The sequence below is a fragment of the Vombatus ursinus genome, unplaced genomic scaffold (assembly GCF_900497805.2).
Source record: "Vombatus ursinus unplaced genomic scaffold, bare-nosed wombat genome assembly UNPS02014770.1, whole genome shotgun sequence".
NCBI classification, from domain to species: domain Eukaryota; kingdom Metazoa; phylum Chordata; class Mammalia; order Diprotodontia; family Vombatidae; genus Vombatus; species Vombatus ursinus.
The window spans coordinates 27,854,396-27,880,531 of NW_020954548.1; the positions used below are offsets into that span (position 1 = coordinate 27,854,396).

Consider the following 26,136-nt stretch of genomic DNA (forward strand, 5'->3'; position numbering starts at 1 on the left):
CAGAGAATAAGTTATACAAGGACAATAATGTTGTAAAGAAAATTAACTTTGAAAGACTCAAGTACTCTGATCAGTGCAGTGACCAACCATATCTCTACAGGATCTATGATGAAGGAAGTTACCCACCTACTGAAAGGCTGATCATTGAATCAAAGTGCAGAAAAAGACTTAAATATTTGGGCATGGAGGGAGAAAAAGGAAGAGATGTAGACTAGAGCCATGTTGTGAAGAGTTTTACATGAAATGTCTATCTTGGAAAATTTAGCAATAAATATCTTTGAAAATACTGGTAGAAACCAGGTTGCTACCTAAATTATTCCCAAATGCTAATCTCATTAGCAACATAGGAACCTCAGTGTCCTGCTCCTAGCTCCACCTGTAAGTAGTTTTTGATCCTGGACAAATCATTTATCCTCAGTACCCATTTCAATAAAATGAAGAGTTTGAACTAGATGATCTAAGATACCTTGCAGAGTAGAAATCCTATACCTGTCTCAGAAGACCCTGTACCTGTCTCTAAGATACTTTGCAATTGCAAGTCAAAAGGCATATGAAACAATGCAGGATAGTGAGAACATTGAGTTTAGAATAAGAAGACCTGGCTTCACTTCAGGTCTCTGCCACTACATATTCACCTATGTGACATTGGAAGAGTCACTTCCACTCACTTCCTATATTTTTTCAGCTGAAAAATGAGGGATTATTCTAAATGATCTCTTAGTTCCCTTCTAGTTTTGAATCCTATAATCCTACCACATACTTTACATGGGCTTCTAACTGGAATTCTGAGACATTTGCACCCTCTTGTAATACACAAGCAGATCACTGTAGTGTGAAGGTGATAGCCAGCACCCATAGAATCAATAAGATTATCCAATTGTTTTGGGGGAGGGTTAAATTTTTTTTGTTTTGTCTTGCTTCTTTTCATCAGAAAAATGGAGCCTTTCATTTAAGTTCTTAGGCTTTCAAGAATCATGCTCCATTTCAAGAAGCTATTGCCTTCAAGTGGTAACATTTTTCTGTCTAATGGATCCCACTTGCATTGTGTTGACAGAAACCATCTCAGGAGTTCTCACCAATTATGGTTATAATTTTCAAGGTGAAATCTCATCCACACTTCCCAGGAAATGTACAAATGAGTTCAAAAAAGAGGAATGACCAGATATTATCTATTATCAAAAATCACAGGACATGACTTATTTTTCCAGTCATATTTATGGATTATAAGAACCAGTGGAGCATATCAAACTGTCCATCAGCTATCCCTAGGTCCTGTTATATGACTAGTCTGCCTTTTTTTTCTAATCATACCTCTCTGATGTCATAATTAGCATAATTCTTCATTTGTAATGAGTCACAGCTGGCTCAAGCCTGCCATATCCCTCTCCATTAATCTTTAGGTTACCCACCATTTTACTTACTTGATGACCTTTTGAGTCTATCAGTAAATCATCAACCATTTATAATGTACCTACTGTGTGCTGGACTGGCCACAAAAGTAAGACAATTCCTTCAAGAAAATTAAATTCTTTGAAGACAAAGGGATGGATACAATAGATTCATAGGAAGGTAAATAAAAGTTTATACATAATATACACAAATTTATTTCAGTGGTGGTGGGAAAACTAACAACTGAGGAATTCAGAAAAGTTCTCTTAGAAGATGTGAGCCTTGAAAAAACTAGGGGTTCTGAGAGTCAGAACTGAGGAGGGTTCCAGGAATAGGGGACAACTTGTATAGAAGTACAAAGGCAAGAAATGGAATATCATCTATAGGGAACTGCAAGTTAGTCACTTCCATGATATAGTCATGAAGCATCACAGGTTTATATGAAAATAACTAGCAAAAGGCCCCCTGGGTATTGGGTGGACCCCTGTGAAAAAACATGGACACAAGTTGTATTAGATGAGAAAGCAATAGATTGCTTGCACTCTTCTTTAATGGAAGCAGTGGATAGAGTGCAGAGTCTGAAGTTAGGAAGACCCAGTTCAATCTGAGTTCAATCTGGCCTCAGATACTTACTAGCTGTGTGACCCTGGGCAAGTTACTTAACTCTCTTTGCCTCAGTTTCTTCATTTGTAAAATAAGCTGGAAAAGGAAGTGACAAACCACTCCAGTATCTTTGCCAAGAAAACCCCAAATGGGGTCACAAAGAGTTAGACATGACTGAAACAACTGAACAACTACAAAATTTGTAATATATATGTAAAAATCATATATTACATAGCTGTACCCTGAATTCTGTTATATAATACCGACTATATATATATATATATATATATGTATATATATATGTGTGTGTGTGTGTGTGTGTGTGTGTATATAGTTGAAAAGAACCTTGGTCTAATCCTCTCACTCTGTAGATAAGGGAACTGAGTTTCAGAGAAGAAAAAGGACTTGCCACAGCTAGTAAGCAGTAGATCTAAGATTTGAACCCCAGGCTTAGGAAAGAGTAGGAAAGATGATATTTGAAGTTTAATACAGTATGGTTGCCTTAAAAATCCAACTTGGCAGTCAATAGCCATCCACTCCTGGCAGCTCTCCTTTTCAAAGTAGGGCACATAAGTGTATTTGCATACCGTCATGCTTGACAGTTGAGTGATATCAGGGTTGCTGGTGGCAGATTACATGTCCCTGGGAAATGGCTGATGGTCTTTGTAGAGAATAGCAGCCCTATGGTTGCAAAGAGGAGGGTGAAGATGAGCACAGGCGATAAATCTGCTGCACATAATGAGAACATTCTGGTGTGAAGTACAGTTGTGAGTGTACCAAGGACAGCACTGATTAGGGAGCCTTCCAGCAAATGCTCTCCCTTCCCATGCTCCCAGGCAGAGAAAGTGCTTTACATAGGTGAACAGTCTCCCAAAATCTACTGTGGGGAGGAAGGCGGCATAGTGGGGAATAAGGGATGTGAGGTATTTCTCTCCTACACTGAACCTTTCCTAGCACTTTCACAGAACTCCATTGGGAAGCCTTCCTTGATTCCTACTCTACTACTACCCAGCTGAAAGTCGGCTCTTCCTCTCCACATCTGTCATAGCACTTGGGCCAGCTCTCTCCATTGCATGCATCACATTCTGCCTTGAATCATGCTTATTTTAACACATGACCCATTTGATTTTTTTCAATTCAGTAAGCATTTACTACTTGCAAGACATTAGAGAATACACACAGGAATAAAATAGCCCCTGCACTCAGAAGCTTATATTTTAATGCGAGGAGAGAAGAGATAGAGCACCCAAATTAGTAAATATCAAGTTTGTGCATATTTTTAGGGGTAAAAGGCAGTTGGACTAGACCTTTGATTTCCTTGGTATGGTGAACTCTCAATGAGGAAATTTATCCTACCAGTGTAGACAGATAACCATTCTGAAATTAATCATTTTAGAGAGTTGCCTGGGTCATTGAGAGGTTACCTGACTTTCCCAGGATCACTTAGGCAGAGGCAAGAATTGAACCCACACATTTCTGACTCTGAGGATAGCCTTCTGTCTACTACACCATACTTGTCTTTTCCAAATACAAAGTATGTGCAAAGCAAATTATAGGTGAGACCAGCAAATTTAAGAAACTTGCCTAAGGTCACAGATGTAATATGCATTAAAGATAGCATTTGAACCCAGGTCCTTTAACTCCATAACCAATGCTCTTGAATGGGATTGATTAAATTGAACTGTATTGAATGTCACTCTGTGTAAGTAAAGTATTCAGATTCAGACTGATGGAATTTAGAAGCTGAAAAGGACCTTAGAAATCTAGTCCAACCTAAGACCCAAAGACAGGAAATGACTTGCCTAAAGTTAAACAGCTAACAAATTACAGAGATGGTTCTTTCCCAGCAGCTTTTGCCACCTAATAGAATTTTTGAAGTTTGAGGAAACTCCTAGCAAGACTTTTAAATGCTTTTCTTGGAATTTCTTCCATACCAGGTCACTGTCACTAAGTACCAGATGGTGCCAGATATCGGTAACATTAATTTTTAACAGTCTGGCTCCCTCCCACATGAACCTGAAAATAGAGCAGTCTCAGTCAGAACTGACTACTACTTGTTTATAAACAGAATACAGAAAGATTTACTCATAAACACTTAAATTAAACAATTAAAAATTAATTAACTGTATTACTAAATGTATGAGTGACAGCATATGGAGCAAGAATACAAAATAATGGGAAATCTAGTTCTCAAATGATACATTTGCCCACTTAATTGAAAGTTATCAGGGTGTGATCTCCAACAGGATTCCACAGGCTTATGTTAAGCTCCATGTAAGCTTTGTGTATATATATATATATATATATGTGTGTGTGTGTGTGTGTGTGTGTGTGTGTATATATGTATCTGAATAATAAAAAATAGCTCACATCTACATAGGTTTAAAACAATAACTCTTATTGATGATTTCAAGAGCACTTTCCCCCAGCAGCCCAATGAAATACATAGTATAAAAATTATCCCTATTTTACAGATGAGGAAAGTGAAACTCAGAGTTGGAAAAAAATTGCCCAAGGTCACAATGTCATTCAAGTCCTGGTTCTGATACTGTCTCTTTGTAGCCTTGGGCATCTTATTTCATTTTTCTGAGTTTCCCTTTAAGCATGACTACAGGCCATCTTCAGTATAGAGTTCAAATATCTGCCTTGTACACCCTAGTCTAGATATGTTCCCTTTTGGACATAGTAAACTTACAACTGTCCTGCCATACTCAGAACCCAGAGGTAAATTCAAACTCTTTTAATAAGTCAGGTCAAAGAGCATTTATTAATTTCTAACTAAGCATCAAGCACAGTGCTAAGTGCTGGTGATACAAAAAGAAAAGCAAGCATTTGTATTCTTTCTTTTATATCTATCTCATCTTGGCCTTCAAAGCCCAGTTCAGATGTCAACTCCTCCAGGGCACTTGCTGAGATGCTCTAGCTGGAAGTGAACTCTCCTTCCTGAAACTGTCTTCAAGTGTCTTCATTTCTCCTTTGATTTTATCACATTCTACTTTGTGCCAAGTTATGTATATATCATATTACCACCCCACCCCCTGGTTAGATTTAGACAATCAAAGGATAAAAATATAAATATTGAATTTAGAATCAAAAGATTTAATCTCAGCACAGACATTTAGCAGTCTTGTGACCTTGGTCAGGTTCCTTAGCTTCTCTAATCTTTAATTTCACCTTCTGTACAATGGGGATAATAATACTCACACTACCTCTTTAGGAAGGTTATAAGGAAAGAATTAGGTAAAATGTAAAGGTGTTAAAGCATAGTGATGTTAAATCACTCCTGTCTGCCCCACCTCAGTTTGACATTCCTCTTGGAAATCTCTCTCTTCTTTCAAGGCTTCATGGGAGTTCCTCTCCCCATGTGAGGCTTTTCCAGATCTTCCCAGTTGGTAACTCCTCAAGCAGAGAATAGAGGACCAGTCACTTCTGGTATGTTATAGAGGGGATTCTTACTCCAATTCAGATGGGACCCAATGACCTCTGAGATTCCTTCCAATGCTCAGATTTGATAATTCTGAGAGTTATTATTACCTGAGTCTTCTCATCTTTTTCAGAGAGATTCATCTAGAATCAATCCTGGGATAGTTCAGTCTCCTGCTTACAGTCCTTTATATTCAGAGTTTACAGACAATTACAGAGGTTGGTTTAAAAAAAGTCTGCAACTAGGTTGCACAGTAGATAGAGCACCAGACCTGGAGTCAGGAAGATCCATGTCTTCTTCCAACACTAAGTAACCTAGGGAAGGCACTTAACTTCTGTCTGCCTGGTTTCCTCATCTGTAAAATGGAATAATAATAGCACCTACCCCCCAGGAATGTTATAAGCATAAAATGAGAATATTTATAAAGTGTTTTGCAAACTTAAAAAGCAGTATTTAAAAGCTAGTCATCATCATTATTATTATTAACTGCTTTTTGTAATTGAATACAAGTATAAGAATGTGAATTTATTTTTTCTGGGCTCCCTGAGAGCATCCTTAGTATACTTCCTGTAACAAACAGGAATAGTATGTATGCCATCTTATATCCACATGATTATGATTTAACCTATATATGTATATATGAGGTCTGTATCTGTAGGCCAGGGATTTGTCATCTTTTAGTCCACAAAAGATAGACAGCTTCTTGTTAATGTCATTCTAGTCAGCACATCATGTCTTCCTAGGTATCCTTTTTTACAGCTTTACAATGATGTGTTGCACTCTCTCCACTATTTCCTTGCATAACCTTGATGGGTCACTAAGTCCAAGACCCTTAAAGATAACCCTTTTGTAGTTTCTAATGGCAAAGACCTGGTATTGAACTGCCAATATAAGCCCTTTCCTTTCCACCAAAAAAAAAAAATCACCATGACTTAGCATTTGTTCAACATTGCTTTGCTGATATATTATTGGTTGATCTCATGCTGACATCACCCAGGAAAGGTCTTCTGAATCTACTTTTGAATTTTAGCTGTTTCATAGGCTCCATCTGGAAGTAAAAGGCACGTTCAGTTCCATTTGATATATCCCCAGTGCCAACCATGGTTCCTGGCACATAGGAGACACTTCCTAACTGGCGGAATTATCAAAGAAACAAAGCTTATTTATACAAAATGGAAAGAAGGAAAGAAAGAAAGGCAGGGTGGAGAAGGGCCTCAAGAAGCCCTGGGTTCAAGTCCTGCCTCCACATTTTGGCTGCATAATCTCAGGTAAATCACTTAAACTCTAAGTGCTTCTAGGAGAGTAACTTGCTGAGCATGTGCTGTTCTACATTGATGTAGGGAATTTCCTAACTTCGGAGTGCTCTAAACTAATAAAATCACAATTCCAGGCTCCCCCCCCCCGACCAAAAAAAGGTTAGGGAAAATAGATTTGCTATGACCCTTTACAATCATTTGTGCCAGAAAATTGAGTTGTGCCATGGCCCCTTATAGTCATTAAGAGTAAAGAATTGAATCAATCAATAAACATTTATTAAGCAACTATCATGTTATAGGCACTGTGCTACGTTCTGGAGATACAAGGACAGTAACAATAGTTCCTGCCTTCACAGGAGCTTATGTCTATCAATACAAGCAGTGTGAACAAATGTAAATAGATACAACATGTATGCCAAGTCGATACAAGGTAATTTCTGGAGTGGGAGAAGGCACTGGCTACTGGGGTAATCAGATTAAGCCTCCTAGAAGAAGTGGAGTGCTTCAACTGAGCTTTGAAAGAGATGAGGGCATGGAGATGGAAGGTGAAATCTTATTTGTGAAGGACAGTAAGTAGACCAGCTTAGCTGAAACAGAGAGTGTGAAGAGGAGCATGTAATCAATATACTAACAGAAGTTGAAGCCAGATGGGGAAGGTGCTCTGCATGCCGACAGAGGAATTTGTACTTGGTTCTAGAGACAACTGGCAGGCACTGTAGCTTCTTGATCAGGGAAAGTGGCATCGTCAGATCTGTGATTTAGGAGGATCATTTTGGCATGTACAAGGAAGATAGATTGGAGAGGTAAGAGACTTGAGGCAGGGAGGCCAATTAGGAGTCTATTGCAATAGTCCAGATGTGATGATGAGGGGTTTGAATTTTAGTGGTGAACATCTGAGTGGTACTGAGGAGATAGATGATGCAGTGATTGAACTGGCAAGACTTGTCAACAGATTAGACATGGGGACAGGTGGGCCAGGAAGTGAGAGTAAAGAGTCAAGGAGGACTCTGAGTTTGTGAACCCAAGTGACCAAAAGGACATGGTGCCTTTTTGAGAAATAGGGAAGTTGGGGGGAAGGGCAGGTCTTTGGGCAAAGAAAAATTCTGTTTCAGATATGTTGAGTTTGAGATCACTTTCAAATGGTTGAAAATGTCAGGTAAGCATTGGTCATACAAGATGAGAGAGAGAGAGAGAGAGAGTAGGTATATATACATATGGTCATCATCTCCATAGAGATAACTGAACCTATGAATCCTTTAAGAATGGGGATTGCAGGGATCTCTTTGCTGGCATGGAGGCAGGATTCTCTTGCTTTGCCCATGCTTGGATCTGGGTCACAGTTCTGGGTGGCAATCCTGGGGCAAAGAGGAACGCTGGCATGGTAGAGCTTGTAGTGGCGGTGGAGAGGGAATCCTCCTCACAGTTCCACAGCAGAAAGGAGTGCTTGTGGTCACTCATAGGCTAGAGCACAGGCCAGGAAAAGAGTAAACATGTTGCCCTTGATCATACCACCTTGGAAGAACTGAAAATTTACAGGTCCCTAGAAGTATCTCTGAAAACAGCTGCACAAAACCCCTGAAGCTTGGGATACTACATTCTCCACACTGGAGGCAGACCCCTACCTTAACCAAGTAATTGGCTGGGATCACGAGCAAACTGTGCAAAAAAAAAAGTCAGATTGTAGAATCTTTCTTTGGTGACAAAGAATATTAAAACATACAACCAGAAGACAACAAAGTCAAAGCTCCTATATCCAAAGCTTCCAAGAAAAATATAAATTGGTCCCAGGCCATGGAAGAGCTCAAAAAGGATTTTGAGAAGCAAGTAAGAGAAGTAGAGGAAGAACTGGGAAGACAAATGAGAGTGATGCAAGAAAATCATGAAAAACAAGCTAACAGCTTGCTAAAGGAGACCCCAAAAAATACTGAAGAAAGTAATACCTTAAAAAATAGCCTAATTCAAATGGTGAAAGAGATCCAAAAAACCAACAAGGAGAAGAATGCCTTAAAAAGCAGAATTGGCCAGATGGAAAAGGAAGTCCAAAAGCTCACTGAAGAAAATACTTCCTTAAAAAGTAGAATGGAGCAAATGAAGCTAGGAACTTTATGAGAAATCAAGACATTGTAAAACAAAACCAAAAGAATGAAAAAACAGAATACAATGTGAAATATCTCATTGGAAAAACAACTGACCTAAAAATGAAGGAAAGCTTAAATTTCATTTAGAAGTTAATGAATTTTTTTTTAATTTCCCATCCAAGTTAATGGACTCCATATAATCTATCCGCAAACTAGATCTGCGGATCTCAAGGTAAGAACTCCTTGACTAAATGTCCTGCCAGGTCACTTCCAATTCTGACATTTTATCATTTTCTATGAAAAGAATGTTGCAAAAACCTATTTTCTAGGGTCAGCTAGGTGATGTAGTGGATAGAGCACCGGCCCTGGATTCAGGAGGACCTGAGTTCAAATCTGACCTCAGACACATGACACTTACTAGCTGTATGACCCTGGGCAAGTCACTTAACTCCAATTGCCTCACCAAAAAGCAAAAAAAAAATTAATTAAATAAAATAAATTTTAAAAAAACCTATTTTCTAGAATGTTGGTTTTGCTCATTGAGAGAAAATAGAATTCATTAAAGGACAGTTGCTTCCAAACTCTTAGTCAACTCAGATGAGAAGCAGTTTTGATATTGCTCAGTTGTGTGATCAAGTCACTTAAACTCTTCTAGTCTCAGTTTTCTCATCTGAACAACAGGTATAATGATATATACAATCCCTGCCTCACACAGTTGTTGTGGGAAAAGCACATAGTAAATCTTAAAGCACTATAGAAATGTGACTGGTTACTTCCTCCACCAAAATAATTGTCTGATGATTCACTGTGGTTGTAGAGGTGACCCTATATCCCAGAGGCTATGCCAGTACAGAGCAAGCAGGTAGGTAGAACACACTTGCTGATGAACTGTGTGTCTGTTGTCTGAGAACCAGCTTAAGTTCAGAGAGGCTCTTCATGATACTGACCACATGATGATAAAATTTGGGGCACAGAAGCTCTTGAAAACTAGCTGCCAAGGCATAAAGGGGTTGCAACCTGTGTTGATGGAAGGAGTGATATCCACACTAATGAAATGATGACTCCTTGAAGTACTAAAGTGTTATTATGGAGGACAGAAATATCCCATCTATTATAGTCACAGAGAAACCAAGGTATGGTCCATATTTAGAACACAGCACATTCCTCTTAGAGGAAGTGTATTGTGTGTACGTGTGTGTGTGTGTGTGTGTGTGTGTGTGTGTGTGTTCAGTTCACTGTGTGCACATGCCATTCTAATTAAAGCATGGCAACAGCAACACTAGTGATGTTACAAATGTGCATCTGCCCTAGGACTAAGAGGGGAACTGTGGGAAAAGATCCCATTGCCTTACTATGAAGATGGTGCCAACAGAGCCAAGTTTCCAATTCTTAGAAATTTTAAGTCTCTGTCTAAAGTGTAGCCTAAGATAATTAAAGCAGATGTGAGCTGGCATTGCTCTGGGATGCCTGAGACACATTTGTTATGGGAATAAATCAGAAAAAATATCCATCCTAACAGAAGGTGGGGATGGCAGCCATGAGTTTCATCTTATAAGGAAAAATAATCATAGGATTTAAATCTAATAAAAAAAAAGACCTTACAAATCTTCTAATCCCACCCCCTAATTTTACAGGTGAGGGAACTGAGGGCCAGCGAGGACAAATTGCTTGCCCAAGTAACTTGCAGAGATAGAATTTGAACCAAGACCTCTGATTTGAAAACCAGTGCTACTGTGTACTATAATCATCTAGAAGTTACTATCTCTTTCTGTGTCCTCTCCCACTGTCCATTCATCTTTATATTTGTATTTCAGTGGGTCTGTGATCACATCTGCAAGAGTTCTTCTGGTGGTACAAATGACAATCTACTCACACCTTCCCATCCTGTGTAACTATTGTCCATGCTCTGCCATAAATCCTTCCTGAATAGTGTTAAGAGTCCTTGTATATATAGAAATCTTTTCTGGTTCTAACAAGTTGATGGTCTGAATGGGCTCAGCAATTTCATTCACAAGTGATTCCCACATTGTTAGCCAGTCATTTCTATTCTATTGAGATATATTCAGTTTTGTTTTATATAAAAGGGATGATTGCCATGCCCAATGCCTTCCAACTCTCTTCTTAAAGTATTTGTAATATATAGCTATGAGGGTTCTATATTGTCTCCAAGCCTCTCTCATTTCCTGATCCTAGTTATACTTTCCAGTGTATTTTTCACTGCCCTTCACCATAATCACCTTTACATTGAACTCAGTGATTATCAAGGTTTGGAAGCTCTTATCTAATTATTCCTAAAATCTCTATAGCATTTCATTTTCTGCAATATATAAATATCAGCACATGAGCTACAAATATCTTCATGGTTTCTTTTTGTTAATGCTCATCATACATTCTGCATGGCAAGGTGATCAATTATAACAAACTTATTTCTTCCTGCTTTTGGACTCATAATGAAACAACCTCCACAAACTCCTTTATTCAGCTAAGAACCTGTGGGCCTTGTATCTTCCTAGCCTCATCTTATTTAGGCTTCTAGTTTCCTTTATAATGAGAATGTCAGTATTGATGTGTTTCATTTCCTCTAGTAGTATATCAATTTTGTCATCATTCTCACATTCAGAGTACCCATAGTTAATTTGTAGATTTGTAGATTTCGTGTATAAAGAATTAATTACCTAGTGGTCAACCTATTAATGATGTAATTGTCCGTACTTAGCTAGGCTTTCACCATTGCAATCAGTCAACATGCATTTATTTAAGTCACCTATAAAATTCCAGGAGGCAACTAGGAAGACTCATCTTTCTGAGTTCAAATCTGGTCTCAGACACTTACTAGCTGTGTGACCCTGGGCAAGTCACTTAACCCTGTTTGCCTCAGTTTCCTCATCTATTAAATGAGCTAGAGAAGGAAATGACAGACCACTCCAGTGTCTTTGCCAAGAAAGCCCCAAAATTGGATCATGAAGAATCAAACACAACTGAAAAAAAGTTCCAGGCATTGAACCAGGCACCTAGGTGCAGGAAATAACCTCTGCCTTCAAAGAGGTTATCAGGAGAAACAACATGTTTATATGTAAATATATACAATATATATGCAGATGAAATACCAGCTTCATTAACCTTCCCACAGAGACTATGGCTACTGTTATTCTACCTATAAGAGGATAGAGAATCTTGGGTATCTCACAGTTAACTGTGATGGCAGAAGGAGTCTCTACTATTAGACCACTAAGTTTGAACTGCTAGTTTCCTGAAGAAGACTGATAGTTAACTGTAATTTGTGAGAAGATTGCATTAGCTATCATGTGAAAAACTGAGACTAAGAGTGTTAACTGTCATCTTCAAGAGACCTGGATGAGGGAATTAACTACCACCTATGAGAAGCCAGTTTGTGAAGGGCTTTAAGAGCCATACAGAAGAGTTATCTGTGATCATAAAAGTAATAGCGTGCCATTGGAATTCATCAAATAGGGGAATGACTTTATGAAAATCACTTCGCACCTGCAGGGAGAGACTTGATGCAGAGATACCAATTAGATTGTTGTAATAGTCTGTGAAAGGTGATGAGAGAATGAACTGGGGGATAAAGAAAATGTGAGTGAAGAATGTGAGGAGAGAAAAGGGAATGGATGTGAAGGATGTTGTTGAAGTAGAAACAATTATAATACAAACATGTTCTTAAAATTTTGAACGGAAAGCTAATTTTTGTAATGTTCTTGAGTTATATATGCTTAATTTTAACCTCAAAACCGACACATGCAATGCCTTAGCAGATATACCATTTATGACAAATTTGCCAATATTGCACCTTGTTTGCTGAACTGTAGTACAGGCAATACTTGCTGAAAATATGCTACAAATAACAATTAAACTGAATTTTCTGCAAAATTTCTAGAGGCAAATCCTTTCAAATACTAAATGGATAGGTTTACTGGAGACAATTTAGATCTTCTCAGGTGAGAATCACATAATACATCAGAGAAGAAGGTCACATGATACAGCTGTGTATGTAATAAAGGGCCAAAGCATTAATATGTATATATATGTACATATATGCATACATATGTACTATACATTTATTTATATTTATTATTATATATACTTATTACCTAGTGACTTGCTACCTTTCTTTTAAAACACAATTCAATATATTATTATATATTATTATTTAGAATATAATATGAATATGTTATATTTTTATCAGACCTGTCATTTTATGTGGGAAGTTGTGTGGAAATTCCCTCCACCAATGTAACTTATTTGTAAATCATAGTCTTTGGGTGTTGTCTAGGGGCACTGGAAGGTTAAGTGACTTGCCCTTGGTCACAAGCTAATGAGTGTTCAAAGGTAAGACTTGAACCCAGGTTTTTCTGACTCTTTAAGGATGACACCTTATCCGCTGTGCTATGTTGCTTCATGATATTTGATTACATCTGTCATTACAAACTAGGGTGGTCATGATGTGTGGGCAACTGCCTTCCATATGATTTAATCAGTAAGTAGTACTGGAAAACCTATCTGCCCTGAAAGACTTTCCCTATTAGCCTGCCTAAATATATCTTTCTCCATTTTACTTTATTTTTTCCCAGTTTCCAGAAACCAACTTTTCAATTATATGCAATATTGGTAGATCTCATTGTGCCAAAAACCCTGGCAGAATTTTCTCACACACCCTTGGCCTTCAAAGCACCAAAGGTATAGGTTAACTCTGTAATTCAGCAGATAAAAGGCCATTTTCTGTCCATGTAGCCCAACTTTTTATCAGGGTTCCCTGAAAGACATTTAGAAATCACATTCTGAAATCTATGTACAGATGGCTAGTCCATTATGGACTCTAGGATTTTCAGAGAGGATTAGGATATCTCCCTCAAAATCATACCCTGTGTTGCTCATTCTAGGTACCAGCAGAGTTTCTATGGGGTTAATCTTTCCAGCCTCCGTGGTGCAGCCTTGGATGAATACTTCAGACAGCCAATTGTAGTAAGTGTATTCTTTCTTTCTGGGGCTTGGCATCCTTACCAGAACTTTTGTGGTTGGAGATGGAAAGGAAAACCATGTTTCCATTTGTTTCAGTCCTTTTTTCTAATTATTCACGACAACTGACCTATCTTGATAATGCCGTACATGTGTTCTTCCTCAGACAACTCCTATAAATAGAGAGACATCTTCAAGGACACTAATAGCTCAGAGGCCATTTCAGACCTTTACATCATACAATTTGGTCCTCACATTCAGTGTCACTACACTACATATGGGCCTTCCATGTATCTCCGCAGAAGATGGTATTGGTTGAGACCAGACATCTTTTCTTTCCTCTTGAGGAGTCCAAGCTTATAGTTGTAGTTCTCAGAGAGCAGCTTTGCTCACTGTTCCCTATATGGGAAATGCTCTTTCTTCCTTTCTTGCCAAGTAAATTCCTGCCTTTCTTTTAAAACCCAATTCAAATGTTACTTTCTCCAGGAAAACATTTCTGATTTCCCCTTCACTCTCAGAAATGACCTTTGCCCCCCTGAGACCTCATATAGCAATCTGTTTTGCAGCTTTCTAATACATTTTGGTGTTTTATTGTATAATTTGGCTCTTTGTATATGTATAGGATTTATAGCTGAAAGACACAGTAGAGATGATCTTGCCCAACTCCCTAATTTTTAAAAAATTTTTGTATCTTTAATTTTTGCAGTACAGTTGTTTCAGGAAAAAATTCCTCCTTCCTCAGTTCTGTCCTCTTAAAATTGAACTCTCCCTTGTAACAAAGAAAAAGCCGGCATGCCAAACATAATGCCCATGTATACCACATTCTGCCTTACTAGTTTCCTTCCTCTCTTCCAAGAAGATGATAGAATGCTTTATTATTGATTCTCTGAGACTATTATTCCAGCACCCTAATTGTATGGATGGGGAAACTGAGTCTCAAAAACAAGTTACTTACTCAAGGTCACAGGGGGTAGTAAGTAGCACTGCTAGGGTTGGAACAATATGCCTCCAAATCATTGTACCATTGCACATAGTGGATTGTAAGCTCCAAGACAGCAGGAGCTAAACACGTCTTCTCTAAATTTGTGCTTTCCTTACTAACTACAATACTCAACACAGAATATGTACTTAATCACTTTTGATTTGAAGTGAGGTCAATTATTAAGTTAGGTAAGAAGTAGGACTGACATTCATTCATTCATTGAACAAATATTTATTAAGAGCCTACTGTGTTCCTGGCAGGAATAGGAAGGATGGAATGAGTTGAAGGATATAGAAAGTGGAGACACAAAGACAGGTGAGGAGGATATTGCACTCAGCTAGTCAGGTGAGTAGCTTTAATAATGTCGTAAAGGCTGAGGTCCTATTGCAATAAATTGAGAGGAGAAAGGGTAGTAAGAAAGTTGAGGCATTCAGACTAAGCAAGGTTTTCAAAAGGTTTATGAGTGAAGGTGAAGAGAGAGATGTGACAAGAGTATAATGGGAAAGAAAGATTTTTACAAAGGTAGAAACCTGAGAGTATTTGTTAACAGATAGGAGGAATATTGTTTGAAAACTTCAAAGAGGTGGAAGGTTTTTAACAATAGAGCAGAGGTCCACAATGGGTAAGGGATGAACCACGAGTCAAGCAGATTAGAGTGGTCCTGTGGAGGAAAAAGGGTAAAAGAACATCTGTAGGAGAAACCTCATTGACAATGGACATCTGTTCACCAAACTTTTGTCCCTCCCCAACAAGTAGCATGGAAACCTAGAGTCAAGAGCCCCAGGCCTGTGGCTTCAATCAAGTTGCTGAAGGACATTTGAGAAGTATACATCCTTCAAAACACCACGGTTCCAAATTCCATCAGAAACTCTGCAACAGATTCACTTTGTGAATCCTTTATTGGTCAAGTTCTGCCAGACCAATCTACCCCCTATAGTATTCATTCCTCAATTCCAGTAGTTTTTCACTTTATCTTTGTAGCACAGGAGTCTGGCACAGTTACTTAATAATAGTAGTCACTTAACAAATAATTATTGAATTGGACAGGATCTGATAGTCATGTACTCTCATCAGTGCCTAATGCCAATAATTTCTTTCAGCAATCTAAGGCCATATGATATTACCAACATCAGAGAAATTCCTTATGTTTCTAAGTATAAGCCCTAACTATCTAGTTCCATCAGCCATGGCCAGTAAGTCCCAACTTTGATTCATAGATGGCTGCTCTTCCTCTGCCACATACATTTGCTCCCTTGCTCCCTCTTAGCCTCTCCACTGTCTGAAATTGCCTAGTAGGTGTAGTTTGTTTTCTTCCTAACAGACAGAGCTCCAGAGCATTTCCTCACAGACATTAGAAGGAGATTCCTGCTACTGACAAGTCAGTTTTTGTGCTCTTCCATCTCTCCTTTGGTTTCTTCTCTTTTATCAAGCATTCAGTCAACAAGAATTAATTAAGCACCTACTGTGTGTGCTAGGTAGGCACTGTACTAGGCACTGGGAATATAAATATGATGAATGAAACAATTCTGACTCCCTTATGGTGTTCCTTCCTTTGTCCCACCACACCCCTATCTCACCCCATGAGCTCATGCTGCTTAGGTCCTCCAGATGTGATGGTATACTCAGACCTCTGCCCTCCCTGGACAGAATCTCCTGTTCTGGCCCTTTCCCAAACTACCCACAATTAAAACTTAACCTGTTCTATGCCTTATTTCTTTGGAGAAGACCTTTCTCTTTTCCAGGGAACTGATATATAACTCATGTTAAAGTACTATTAGCTAATGATGGGTGCTAATGGATTTAAGTATTATCTCTCATGCAACATTTGTTTGAAGTCCTTTATAAATATAAGATCCTTACTGTTCATTTAACCATGGCCTTCTGGAGGCATGCCTTAGTTAAATTCAACAAGCAATTTTTAAGTGCAGGATATTAGGGCAAAATGAGGTGGCTATTAGGGGTGAAGGAGGGGGCTTTTCAGTGCTTCCAAAACCCTAGTACCACCTATTTCATGTGTTTCACCTACATGGGGTTTACCAGACTCATTGGTCACCCAGTAGAAACTGGTTAGATTGGAAACTAAACCACAGTCCAACCAGAATAAATGACAAAATGCCAATCCTGTGATCCAAGTGAAATCACCAAGCATTTCTTAAACATGCCCTTTGTACAAGGCTCTAGGAGTAGAGAAATGAAATGAAAACATCTCAGGCCTCTAGGAACTTACATTATATTGAAGCAGAAATGACAGCCACAAGCTTCAATTACCAGTTCAAATCATGAGACTTTGTAGCCTTTTATTGAAAAAATAAAGGAAAATAACTTTCAGATCTTTGTTTTAGACTTTGAATGCTTTTAGACTTATAAATGTCTCTCATACTTTGCTCAACATAAAACAAGACCCATTGAGTTTCATCAGAATTTCCCTGGTCATTTTCTTGACTTTGTCTCATTAAACTACTCACATCACCACTTTACAATTCCAGTCTGTTTTCCTCAGCTTCAGGGATATGCACATGCCAGTTAGGAAAAATGAGGAAACAGAAAATTCTGTCGGGTAATTTATGACTGCTTTTGTCTGCCACCACATACACACATCTCACACCAGTAGGACTGCTGTTGGGAGAAAAAAAAATATTTAGAAGAACAGGATAACTGAGATAACGAATGTATCTCCCTTTTCCTATAGAGTATAAAAAGGTGGGTCTGGGGGAATTCTTAGGTTTGCTGTAGTCTAGTATGAAGAAAAAGTTATAGGAATTTAGACTTATTATTGTTAATATTGTTGCAATTATTGGTCATTGCTCACATCCTTAAAACACTTTGGGGTTTACAAATTATTTTTTTCACAACCATTCTGTAAAGTATAGATAGTGCAAGTATTATCCTTATTTTACACCTAAGGAAACTGAGACTTGAGTTATTACTTTCCTATAACTGATAAGTCTCTTAAATTCTACTTCCAAATATGTATTACAACTAATTTCTTCTCTTTCCTAACATGATTACCTTTCTTGTACAAGCTCTTTTCACCTTATTGCTCCTGTTCAATTTCTGAACTGATTTCATATTTCTCCCCTTCTCATACTCTTCCATCTAAACTGGCCTTTTTGTTGTTCTCCCCATATAACATTCCATCTCTTGCCTCTGTGAATATGCACAGGCTGACCCTTATGCCAGAAAGGCTGTCTATCCCTCATCGCCTCTTCCTCTTATAATCCTTTGGCCTCCTTTCAAGGCTCAGCTCAAATGCCATCTCCTACACAGGCCTTTTCTGATCCACCCTCCTCCCATATCGTGAGTGTTCTCTCACATGAAATTACTTTGTATTGCCTTTGCATGTATTTTTCATTTACTTAACTTGTGCATATGTTGTTTCTGCCGATTAAAATGTAAGCTCATTGAGGGATGAGGCTGTTTTATTTTTGTTCTTTTATCCCCAATAACTAGCACAGCACCTGGCATATAGTAGGCACTCAATAAATACTTACTGAATTGAATTGACCAACACTTGAAAAAAATGTATCTGTTTCAAGAAAAAATTGGGGAACTATACAATTCTACAAAGGCAATCCATCCCATTTCCCTCCTTTTTAATTCTTGGCCTAGTTCATTGTCTGCTTACAGTGTCTCTGCAAGACACACACACACACACACACATACAAACACATAGATGAGCTCTGTGACCTATCTGAACTTAGCTGGCACAGTTCTTGGAAAGCAGACAAAAGACTTGCTGGAACTATACACAAAGCTTTTCCAAAATGGTACAACCTACTAGAACTTGCTTTCCTCTGGCACAGCCTTCAAAACCTCAGGGTCACCTCCATACTACCACAAGTCATTGTAATAGGATTTTATGGAGGTCCAATGTATTATCATGTCTTGTCATCCATATCTGTTCATGAGTCATATCCTCTTACTGGAATACACGCTCCAAGAAGTCAGGTACCATATCTTATCTAGACTTTCTATCTTTCCTGGCACCCTGCACAAAGTAGACATTTAATTAAATGTTTATTGAATAAATAAATAAATGAATGTCATTCAGTCTCTCCCATATCAGTTTTTTTTTTAACTTAAAAACTTGAAATTGAAGTTAGGGCTGGTGCTTCATAATTCCAAGTGATCAGAACTTTTTGGATGAAAACAAGCATAATCTATATTGCCTTCAGTTTATCTTGACAAAATGCAAATATCAATGATTATTTTCCACAGGATACATTTGATATTAGGATTTTGATGGCTCAGACAATTAAATATACTGTCAATTTTATTGAAGCCAAAGAGGAAGATTTGCACAGGTCAGTATAAATCATTATTGTTCTTGTTCTTTCATAATTTTAATCCTACCCTAACCCCCAACATTCCCTAAAAAACTCAACGTTTCATTTTGCCACACAGCCCATGAAAAAATTAGGCTACGGTCATGTGTGGGATCTGGTCATACATATGCAAAGTTGTCTTCCTGTGGAGAAATTTTAAAGGCTGAGCTCTGGCTTGGTTCTATCTTGCTGGAAGGTGATGTGTTTCCCATGTGAGCCCTTATAATTGTTTTACTTCTTTCTCTCCAGATTGACCAATATTATTAAATATCTTTTTTAGAAGGGAAACTAAGGGACAGAGAGGTTGTGACCTTCCCAGGGAAGCACAAGAAGCAAGAGAATTGGAACTCCACAGTGTAGCAAGCTAAGACATGAAATCATAAGCTGTCGAAATGGAAGAGACCCTAAAGATCATCTCCCATTTTTCTGTTTTGGGGGAGCTGAGAAGCCTAAAGTGGGAGAAGGCCCTCGTGAATTTCAGTTTGCTTTGGAAACCTTTGCTTTCACCAGAGCACCTCATGAATACCGGGAAGCATCTCAAAAAAAAATCACATGTCTATGAAAGCAATTAATAAACTATTCAGTGCTATGCAAATATTAGGTATTGATTGTTATATCAAGTAGAAAGAAAAACTCACAGTGAATTATTTAATGCTAAAGCTTTAACTTAAAAGTTGCTTTTATAGTTTAGATTCCAAGAAGGTGAAATTAGCCCAATGCATATTGATGCTTGGTAAAAGATATACTTTCTTTGGGTAAAAAGAAAACAGGCAGCCAGTACACAGATCTGCAGAATGAGTCTATAGTCCAAAGGTTTTTAACCAAGGATAGATTTCAGTGAGTCAGTGAACTTGGATGCAAAAAAAAAAATGTTTCTGTTGTAATCTTGGATATTTTATTTTATGCATTATTCTCAGAAAGGGTCAGTAGGCTTCACCAGATGACCAACAGGGTCCTAGACACAAAAAAGGTTCAGAACTCCTGCTCTATCAATTCTTGGGCCTCTGATTTATAGCCAGAACCAGGCCTAGGACTTTTGACTCCCAAAGTAAATCTCAACTGTAATTTGGGCTTTCTACTTGATAAAATAATAATTAATACTATATTTTCATGGTGCTTGACAGCTTACTAATTACTCTCATAGACACCTTATTTTTGTACACAGGACAGCCTTCAGAAATAGTCAAAGTAGGGGACCATATCCAGAGTGTTGTATTCAGGTCTGGGCAGCTCGTTTTCAGATGGATTTTGAAAAACTGGAGTATGTCCAGAAAAGGATGATCAGGATGGTGAGACTAAATGCTAGATGATGGTGGTTAAAGAACTGGGGCTGTTTAGCCTGGCAAAGGAGGATAACACTTAGGGCAAACAGGATCAGTATCTTCAAGAACTTGAAGAGCTTTCATTATGGAGATACATTAAACGTGTCATCCCTGGCTCCAGATGGCGGAATGAGGCATAGTCAGTGACAGTTACAGAGAGGAGTATTTGGGGCAATTAGGTTGTTCAATGGTTAGAACACTGGATCTAGAGTCAGGAATACTTGAATTCAAACCCAGCCTCAGATACTTTTAATGGCTATGTGACCCTGGACAAGACACTTGCCTTCTGTCTGCCTCAGTTTCTTTATCTTTAAAATGGGGATAATAATAGCACTTAACTCCCAGAGGTGTTCTAAGGATCAAATAAAGTATTTGTAAAGTGTTTTGCAAACCTTAAAGCACTATATAAATGCAATTATTATTATTATTAAAGGGAAGACTTCCTATCAATTCAGGCTATTCAAAAAATACAAGTGGCTGCTTTGTCTTATGGAATTTCCCTTCACTGGAAGTCTTCAGGTGGAGGATAAATGACTGACTGTCAAGGGAAGGAGATTCCTCTTGAGATTTGGGCTAGACTATATAACCTCATTATCCTCATTTTATACATGGGGAAACTGAGCTCTGAGAAGTTGTGACTTGCTCAAAACCATCTGGTTCTTAAATAGTGGAGTCAGCACCACAACTTCATGTCTTCTGATCCCAAGGCCTATGTGCTTTCCACTGTCCAACCCTGGCTGTCTCATAAATCAAGACCATTCCTGCAAAATTCTTATGGAGATTCTCCAAGTAGTTAAATTATCTTCCTAAGCAAGAGAAGATTAATGATAGCATTCTGATGCTGATGTTCCCTTCATGGCCTTGGTTAGAGAACTAGGCAGGTTTCCCTCATCCATCTTGTTGCTTTGGGAATATATTGCTACTCATATTTTGGCCCGCAAAGGAATGGCTATCATTCTTCTTGACCATAGCGAAAGTAGATTTTCTTGATAATGACTTTACTCTCTGTACTCTCTGACTATAAAGATGAATGGGAAACTGGGGAAATTTCAGGGTTACTGTTTTGCATCAAAACAAAAACAAGGATGAGCTGGCTTGAGTTAAACACAGAAAAGATTGCAATTGTTCCAACTTCATTTTACTTGTGTTAGGATGAGCAGAACCATATGGAATGGTCAGATGTCACCATGTGTGGATGAAGACCACAGAACCGTCATCTGTCACTGAATCACCATCTCCTTAAAAACCAAGCCATAACTCCAGAGTCCTGACAATACCTCCTCCAAATGCTTTGGTCATTCTAATGTAATCTTCAGTGTGCTGGATGGCATAATTCAGTGGTTCTTGGGGCACTTTTATGTAGGAATTAGTTCTTTCTGACATCTGTCATTATTAGTCAACTAATTAATCAAGGCATGCCGAGAGGGAAAGTACGATCATTGCTATAGCAAAAACAATTTAGGAATAAAAGTCACCAGAATCTTAGCAAGCTAGCATTGATAGAATTAGAAGAGCATTGGATTTGGAATCAGAAGGTCTAGGTTCCAGTCTAAGCTCTGCCCACTTTGTGACTTAGGGCAAGTCACTTCCCCTCTTTTGGGCTTTAAGATCTAGACCAACCTCCTCACAAATGAAGAAGATAAGCCCTGCGGTTAGCTCGAAGGTCCCTTTAAGATGTAGTTCCATGAAATACACAGCTCAAGTTTGTGTCTTATTTTTGTGTCCTCAGATTTTCTCATTCTTTTCCCACAGAGTGGAAATCCCCTTCATGTTTCATATGATGCAATCTGGTCTCATCCATGGCCTGGCTTTTTGGTTCGATGTGGCATTTGTTGGATCACTGTATGTATAACAATAATAGTAACAATAACAACAATAACAATTCATGTTTCTAGAGTGTTTTAAGGTTTACAATGTGCTTTCCTCACACATTAACCCATCAAGATAGACAATGCAAGTATTATCTCCATTTTATAATTGTGGAAGCTGAGACTCAGAAAGTCATGCAGTTGCCCAAGGTCACAGAGCTAGTAAGTGATAGAGCCCAGACTTCCACCCACCCAGACTCTCAGCTCTGAGACTGGAGCAGTGTTCTTTCAGATCACATTTTTATAGCACTTTCAGGATTGTAAAAAGCATCTCATTTGATCCTATCATCTCTAACTTTAAAAATTAAAAGTTATGAAACCAGTGACTTTGTGATGTTTGAGATCTGGGAATGTTTCTCTTTATAGACCTACTATACTATAACCAAATCTCTTGCCCCTTTCCAAACATGAGAGATAGCATGACATAAGTTGACCTTGAAGTCAAAAAGGCTTCTGTTCAAACCCTGGCTCTGTCACATACTAGCTTTGTGACCCTAGGTGAGTCACTTCTCAGTATTCCCAAGCAACTCTAAAAAACTACAAGTTGTAGAAAAGTTGGTGATTGGTATCAGTGGATTGCATTTTCATACCTGGAGTTCCCAATCCCAGTGAAATTGTAGATCTGAATTTCCTCCCTGCCTTTCTCTCCCCAATAAATACAACAACAGTGACCTGATCTTAATTCTGACTGGCTTTAGTGCAGACTCAAGTGCCTGGAAATATAAAGTTGCTCACTCTAATGCTCTAGTCACTGTTTCCCCACCACCCTAATGTACAGATTCTAATTTCCCAAGCCACAGTCTTTAATTGCAGATCAAAAATGTGTACCTACCTTACAGGGTTGTTTTGAGGATCAAAAAAGAACTTCGCACAGTGCCTGGCATAGAGGAGGCACTTAAATAAATGCCAGGTCCTTTCCCCTAATTACTGCTTGTGGCAGGGTGTGATATACCCATAGACTCCCTTTTTGGCTTGGATATATGCTTATAACTTGTTTAAGGAAGTAAGAAAACTAGCTTCCTGGCTTGGATCACCAGATCTTCATTTGTCCTTATACACTATGTAACCAGTCCCAGAAAGTAACCCCACTCTAGGTCCTCTGCATGGGATGGAGGCATCCCTGAGTTCTCTGACATCATTTCCATGGGTACAGGCACATGCAATGTCATCAAAGCAAATAAGGAAGGGGTTGAACACTTCTTCCCTCACTCTCTTCCACCCCCCCTACCCAATTTGCACTTGTCCCTCTCCTCCAAGCTCCCTGCCATTCTTCTTGAGGTATATTAATGATGCCAGGCCAGAACATGTATGCACACACATGCAAACATGCACACACCACAAGAGCAGTCTCTTAAGTACATGTCTTAGCCCTAGGCTGCTCCAATCTTTAGCACAGTTGTAGAAACAGAGAACTTTCAGATCAGGAGAGATCTCAGAGATCCTTTTGTCCAATCCATACCAGCACAGGAAACGCCTTTCTGCCATCCCCAACAGTGGTTACCCAGTCTCAAATTGAGGACTTCCAGGAATTAGGAGTTTGCTACTTGCTGGAAAATCAAAGTTATTTTCCTGTAACTTTCTAGCCACAATGCTTCCCCTCACTCTCTCTAATGCACAGATTTCCATTTCCCAGGCGAGAAGCCTTAATTGCTGATTTAATGTGTGCAGCTACTTACTGCTTCTAATAGGGTAAAACTTTCTGGTTTGGGACAGCTCTAATCCATTCATCTGTTTGAAAACCTGGCCCTTTGTGTTGTATCTGTGCTACTATCTCTGAGGAGTGGGGAGAATCTGGGAGACGATGCAGCATAGTAGCGAGAACAGTGAACGAATTAGGAGAAAGAAAACTTGCAGTCCCACAATAGCATAGTATCATAGACTTAGAAATGGAAATGATATGAACCCTTCCAGCTCCTGACTAGATGTCTAAACAGTATTGTGGTGGTCATTTTGCTCCTTGTATCATTCTTAAACTACAAGACTTAAAGGAAGGATTATAGAATAATAGGTCTATCTAGTCTAGACCCCCCCCCCATTTTATAAAAGAGGAAACAGGCCCCAAAAGGTTAAGTGGCTTTCCTGGCTTTCCTGGCAAAACACTTTACTCACTCCCTGACTTTTGGCAAGATACTTCACCTTTCACCTAACCCTGTGATCCTTTCTTTAAACTGGGGGGCTTAGGGGAGGAGCAAATTTTAGCCCCAAATTTTAAAACATAAAGATAATTCCTAGCTGGCAGGCTGTACCAAAACAGTCAAGTGGGCTAGATATGGCCCTCAGGCCATAGTTTGTTGACCTCCACTTTAAATCACACTCTCTAGTCCTAGCTCCCATTTTATGGATGAGGAAACTAGGACCCAAGAAGTAAAATGACTTACCCAGGGCCACATAGGCAAGATTCTAGGATTTCCTACATAAAGGAAAGAGAATGACTCTGGGAGTCCAAGCTAGAGGACTGTTGCCTTTTGCTCAGGAAATAAAGAATTTTGACAGAAGTCTAGAGTTCCAATGACCTTTTTTTTTTTTGGCTTGACAGGGTCACAGTCTGGCTGTCCACAGCCCCAACAGAGCCCCTGACTCACTGGTATCAGGTGCGCTGTCTCCTTCAGACGCCTCTTTTTGCCAAGGAAGGAGAAACTCTCTCAGGGAAAGTGCTCTTTGTAGCTAATAAGAGGTAAGTAGGCAAGCTCCAAAAGGCAGCAGATTTCTACTTTGTTAATTAGACTTGTGAGGAATGGAGAAGACACCAGAAACTGAAGAGCCCCCAAGGTGGCAGCCCTTGGAAGGGTGATGGGAGCTTTGGCCAGGGTCAGCTGTTTTTCTGTCTCCACTGAGTCTGCCGGGTGGAATTTCACTCTTGGCCCGGAGAAGAGGGAAAAAAAGGGGACTCCAGACAAATACAAGGGCAGCCTTTTCTACTGGACTGAAGAAGAAAGAAACCTACCACTTCATCATTCTTCTGCCAAATGATTGATATAACAAGCCTTAAAAAATAGGGAAGACAAAGAACAAGGCAGCCAGATACCTGCACCTAGCCACACACCACCAAATTTAGTGCAACAGCAAAATTGATTTTCATTGCAGGGAAAAGTCATTGCTGTGACAGCACATAATTTGTTTGGATGCTTCATTATGCTAATAGATTTAATGATGCCTCTGCATTAATTATCTTGATTTGTCCTTTTTAAATTTTTTTTTTTTAGTAAACCTCTTTATTTCCACTTCGCAGTCATCATCAAAGAGTTTGAATTTATTTTCTCCCTTAGAGCCTTTCCTAGGAGTGGGAGAGGTACGGTGGGGCTAGCTTTGGGTCTTTAGTGTCCTTCCAGTTAGGCATAACCCATCCACATGTGGAAAATATTCCCTGTAGGATTCATAACTGGAGCCCACCTCAGCAATCAACTTGTCAAGCCCCTTCAATTGACACGTGAGGAAATGGAGGCCCAGAGCTGGGAAGTCACTTGCCAAAAGTCACACCAAGACAAAATTGAACCCACGGCCTTTGACTCTTGATCTGGTACTTTTCCCACTATTCCACACTGCCTCTATCTCAGTCTCTGTACCATTATGCCTCATGGGTATGGCTTATGAAAAATTAGTTCATTAAGCAGATTATTATTTTTCCTGTCCTCAATCTTATGAGCCAATGGATAGAGTCAGAGGTGTGCTGGTAAGTTTAATCTATATTGTTAACACTTTCTTAAGTATATACTCTTAACAAAATAATAAATCAATTCCTGGTTTATAAAATTTTCCAATTTTAGAAGTGTAAATGCTGACACTGAAAATTTAATGATTAGTTCCAGTTCAGGCTGGTTTGAGCTGGCTCCAGCATGCCTATGGAATGAGGCCTGGTACCCACTCACAGCTGCAGACTATGTCCATATAAGATTGAAAAATAAACAATTTAGTAAA

At 38.9% G+C, this 26,136-nt stretch overlaps 1 protein-coding gene across 1 annotated transcript in view; it reads left to right on the top strand.

Annotated features, from left to right (window-relative positions):
• The window catches only part of LOC114043926 (histone-arginine methyltransferase CARM1-like), a 243,762-nt gene that overhangs the window by 214,369 nt on the left and 3,257 nt on the right, over positions 1 to 26,136 (top strand). Inside the window, exons 8-11 of the mRNA XM_027863178.1 lie at positions 13,649 to 13,730; positions 18,925 to 19,010; positions 22,106 to 22,195; positions 24,758 to 24,895. Coding sequence (XP_027718979.1) covers positions 13,649 to 13,730; positions 18,925 to 19,010; positions 22,106 to 22,195; positions 24,758 to 24,895 — 396 coding nt within the window. The remainder of the gene's footprint in view (positions 1 to 13,648; positions 13,731 to 18,924; positions 19,011 to 22,105; positions 22,196 to 24,757; positions 24,896 to 26,136) is intronic.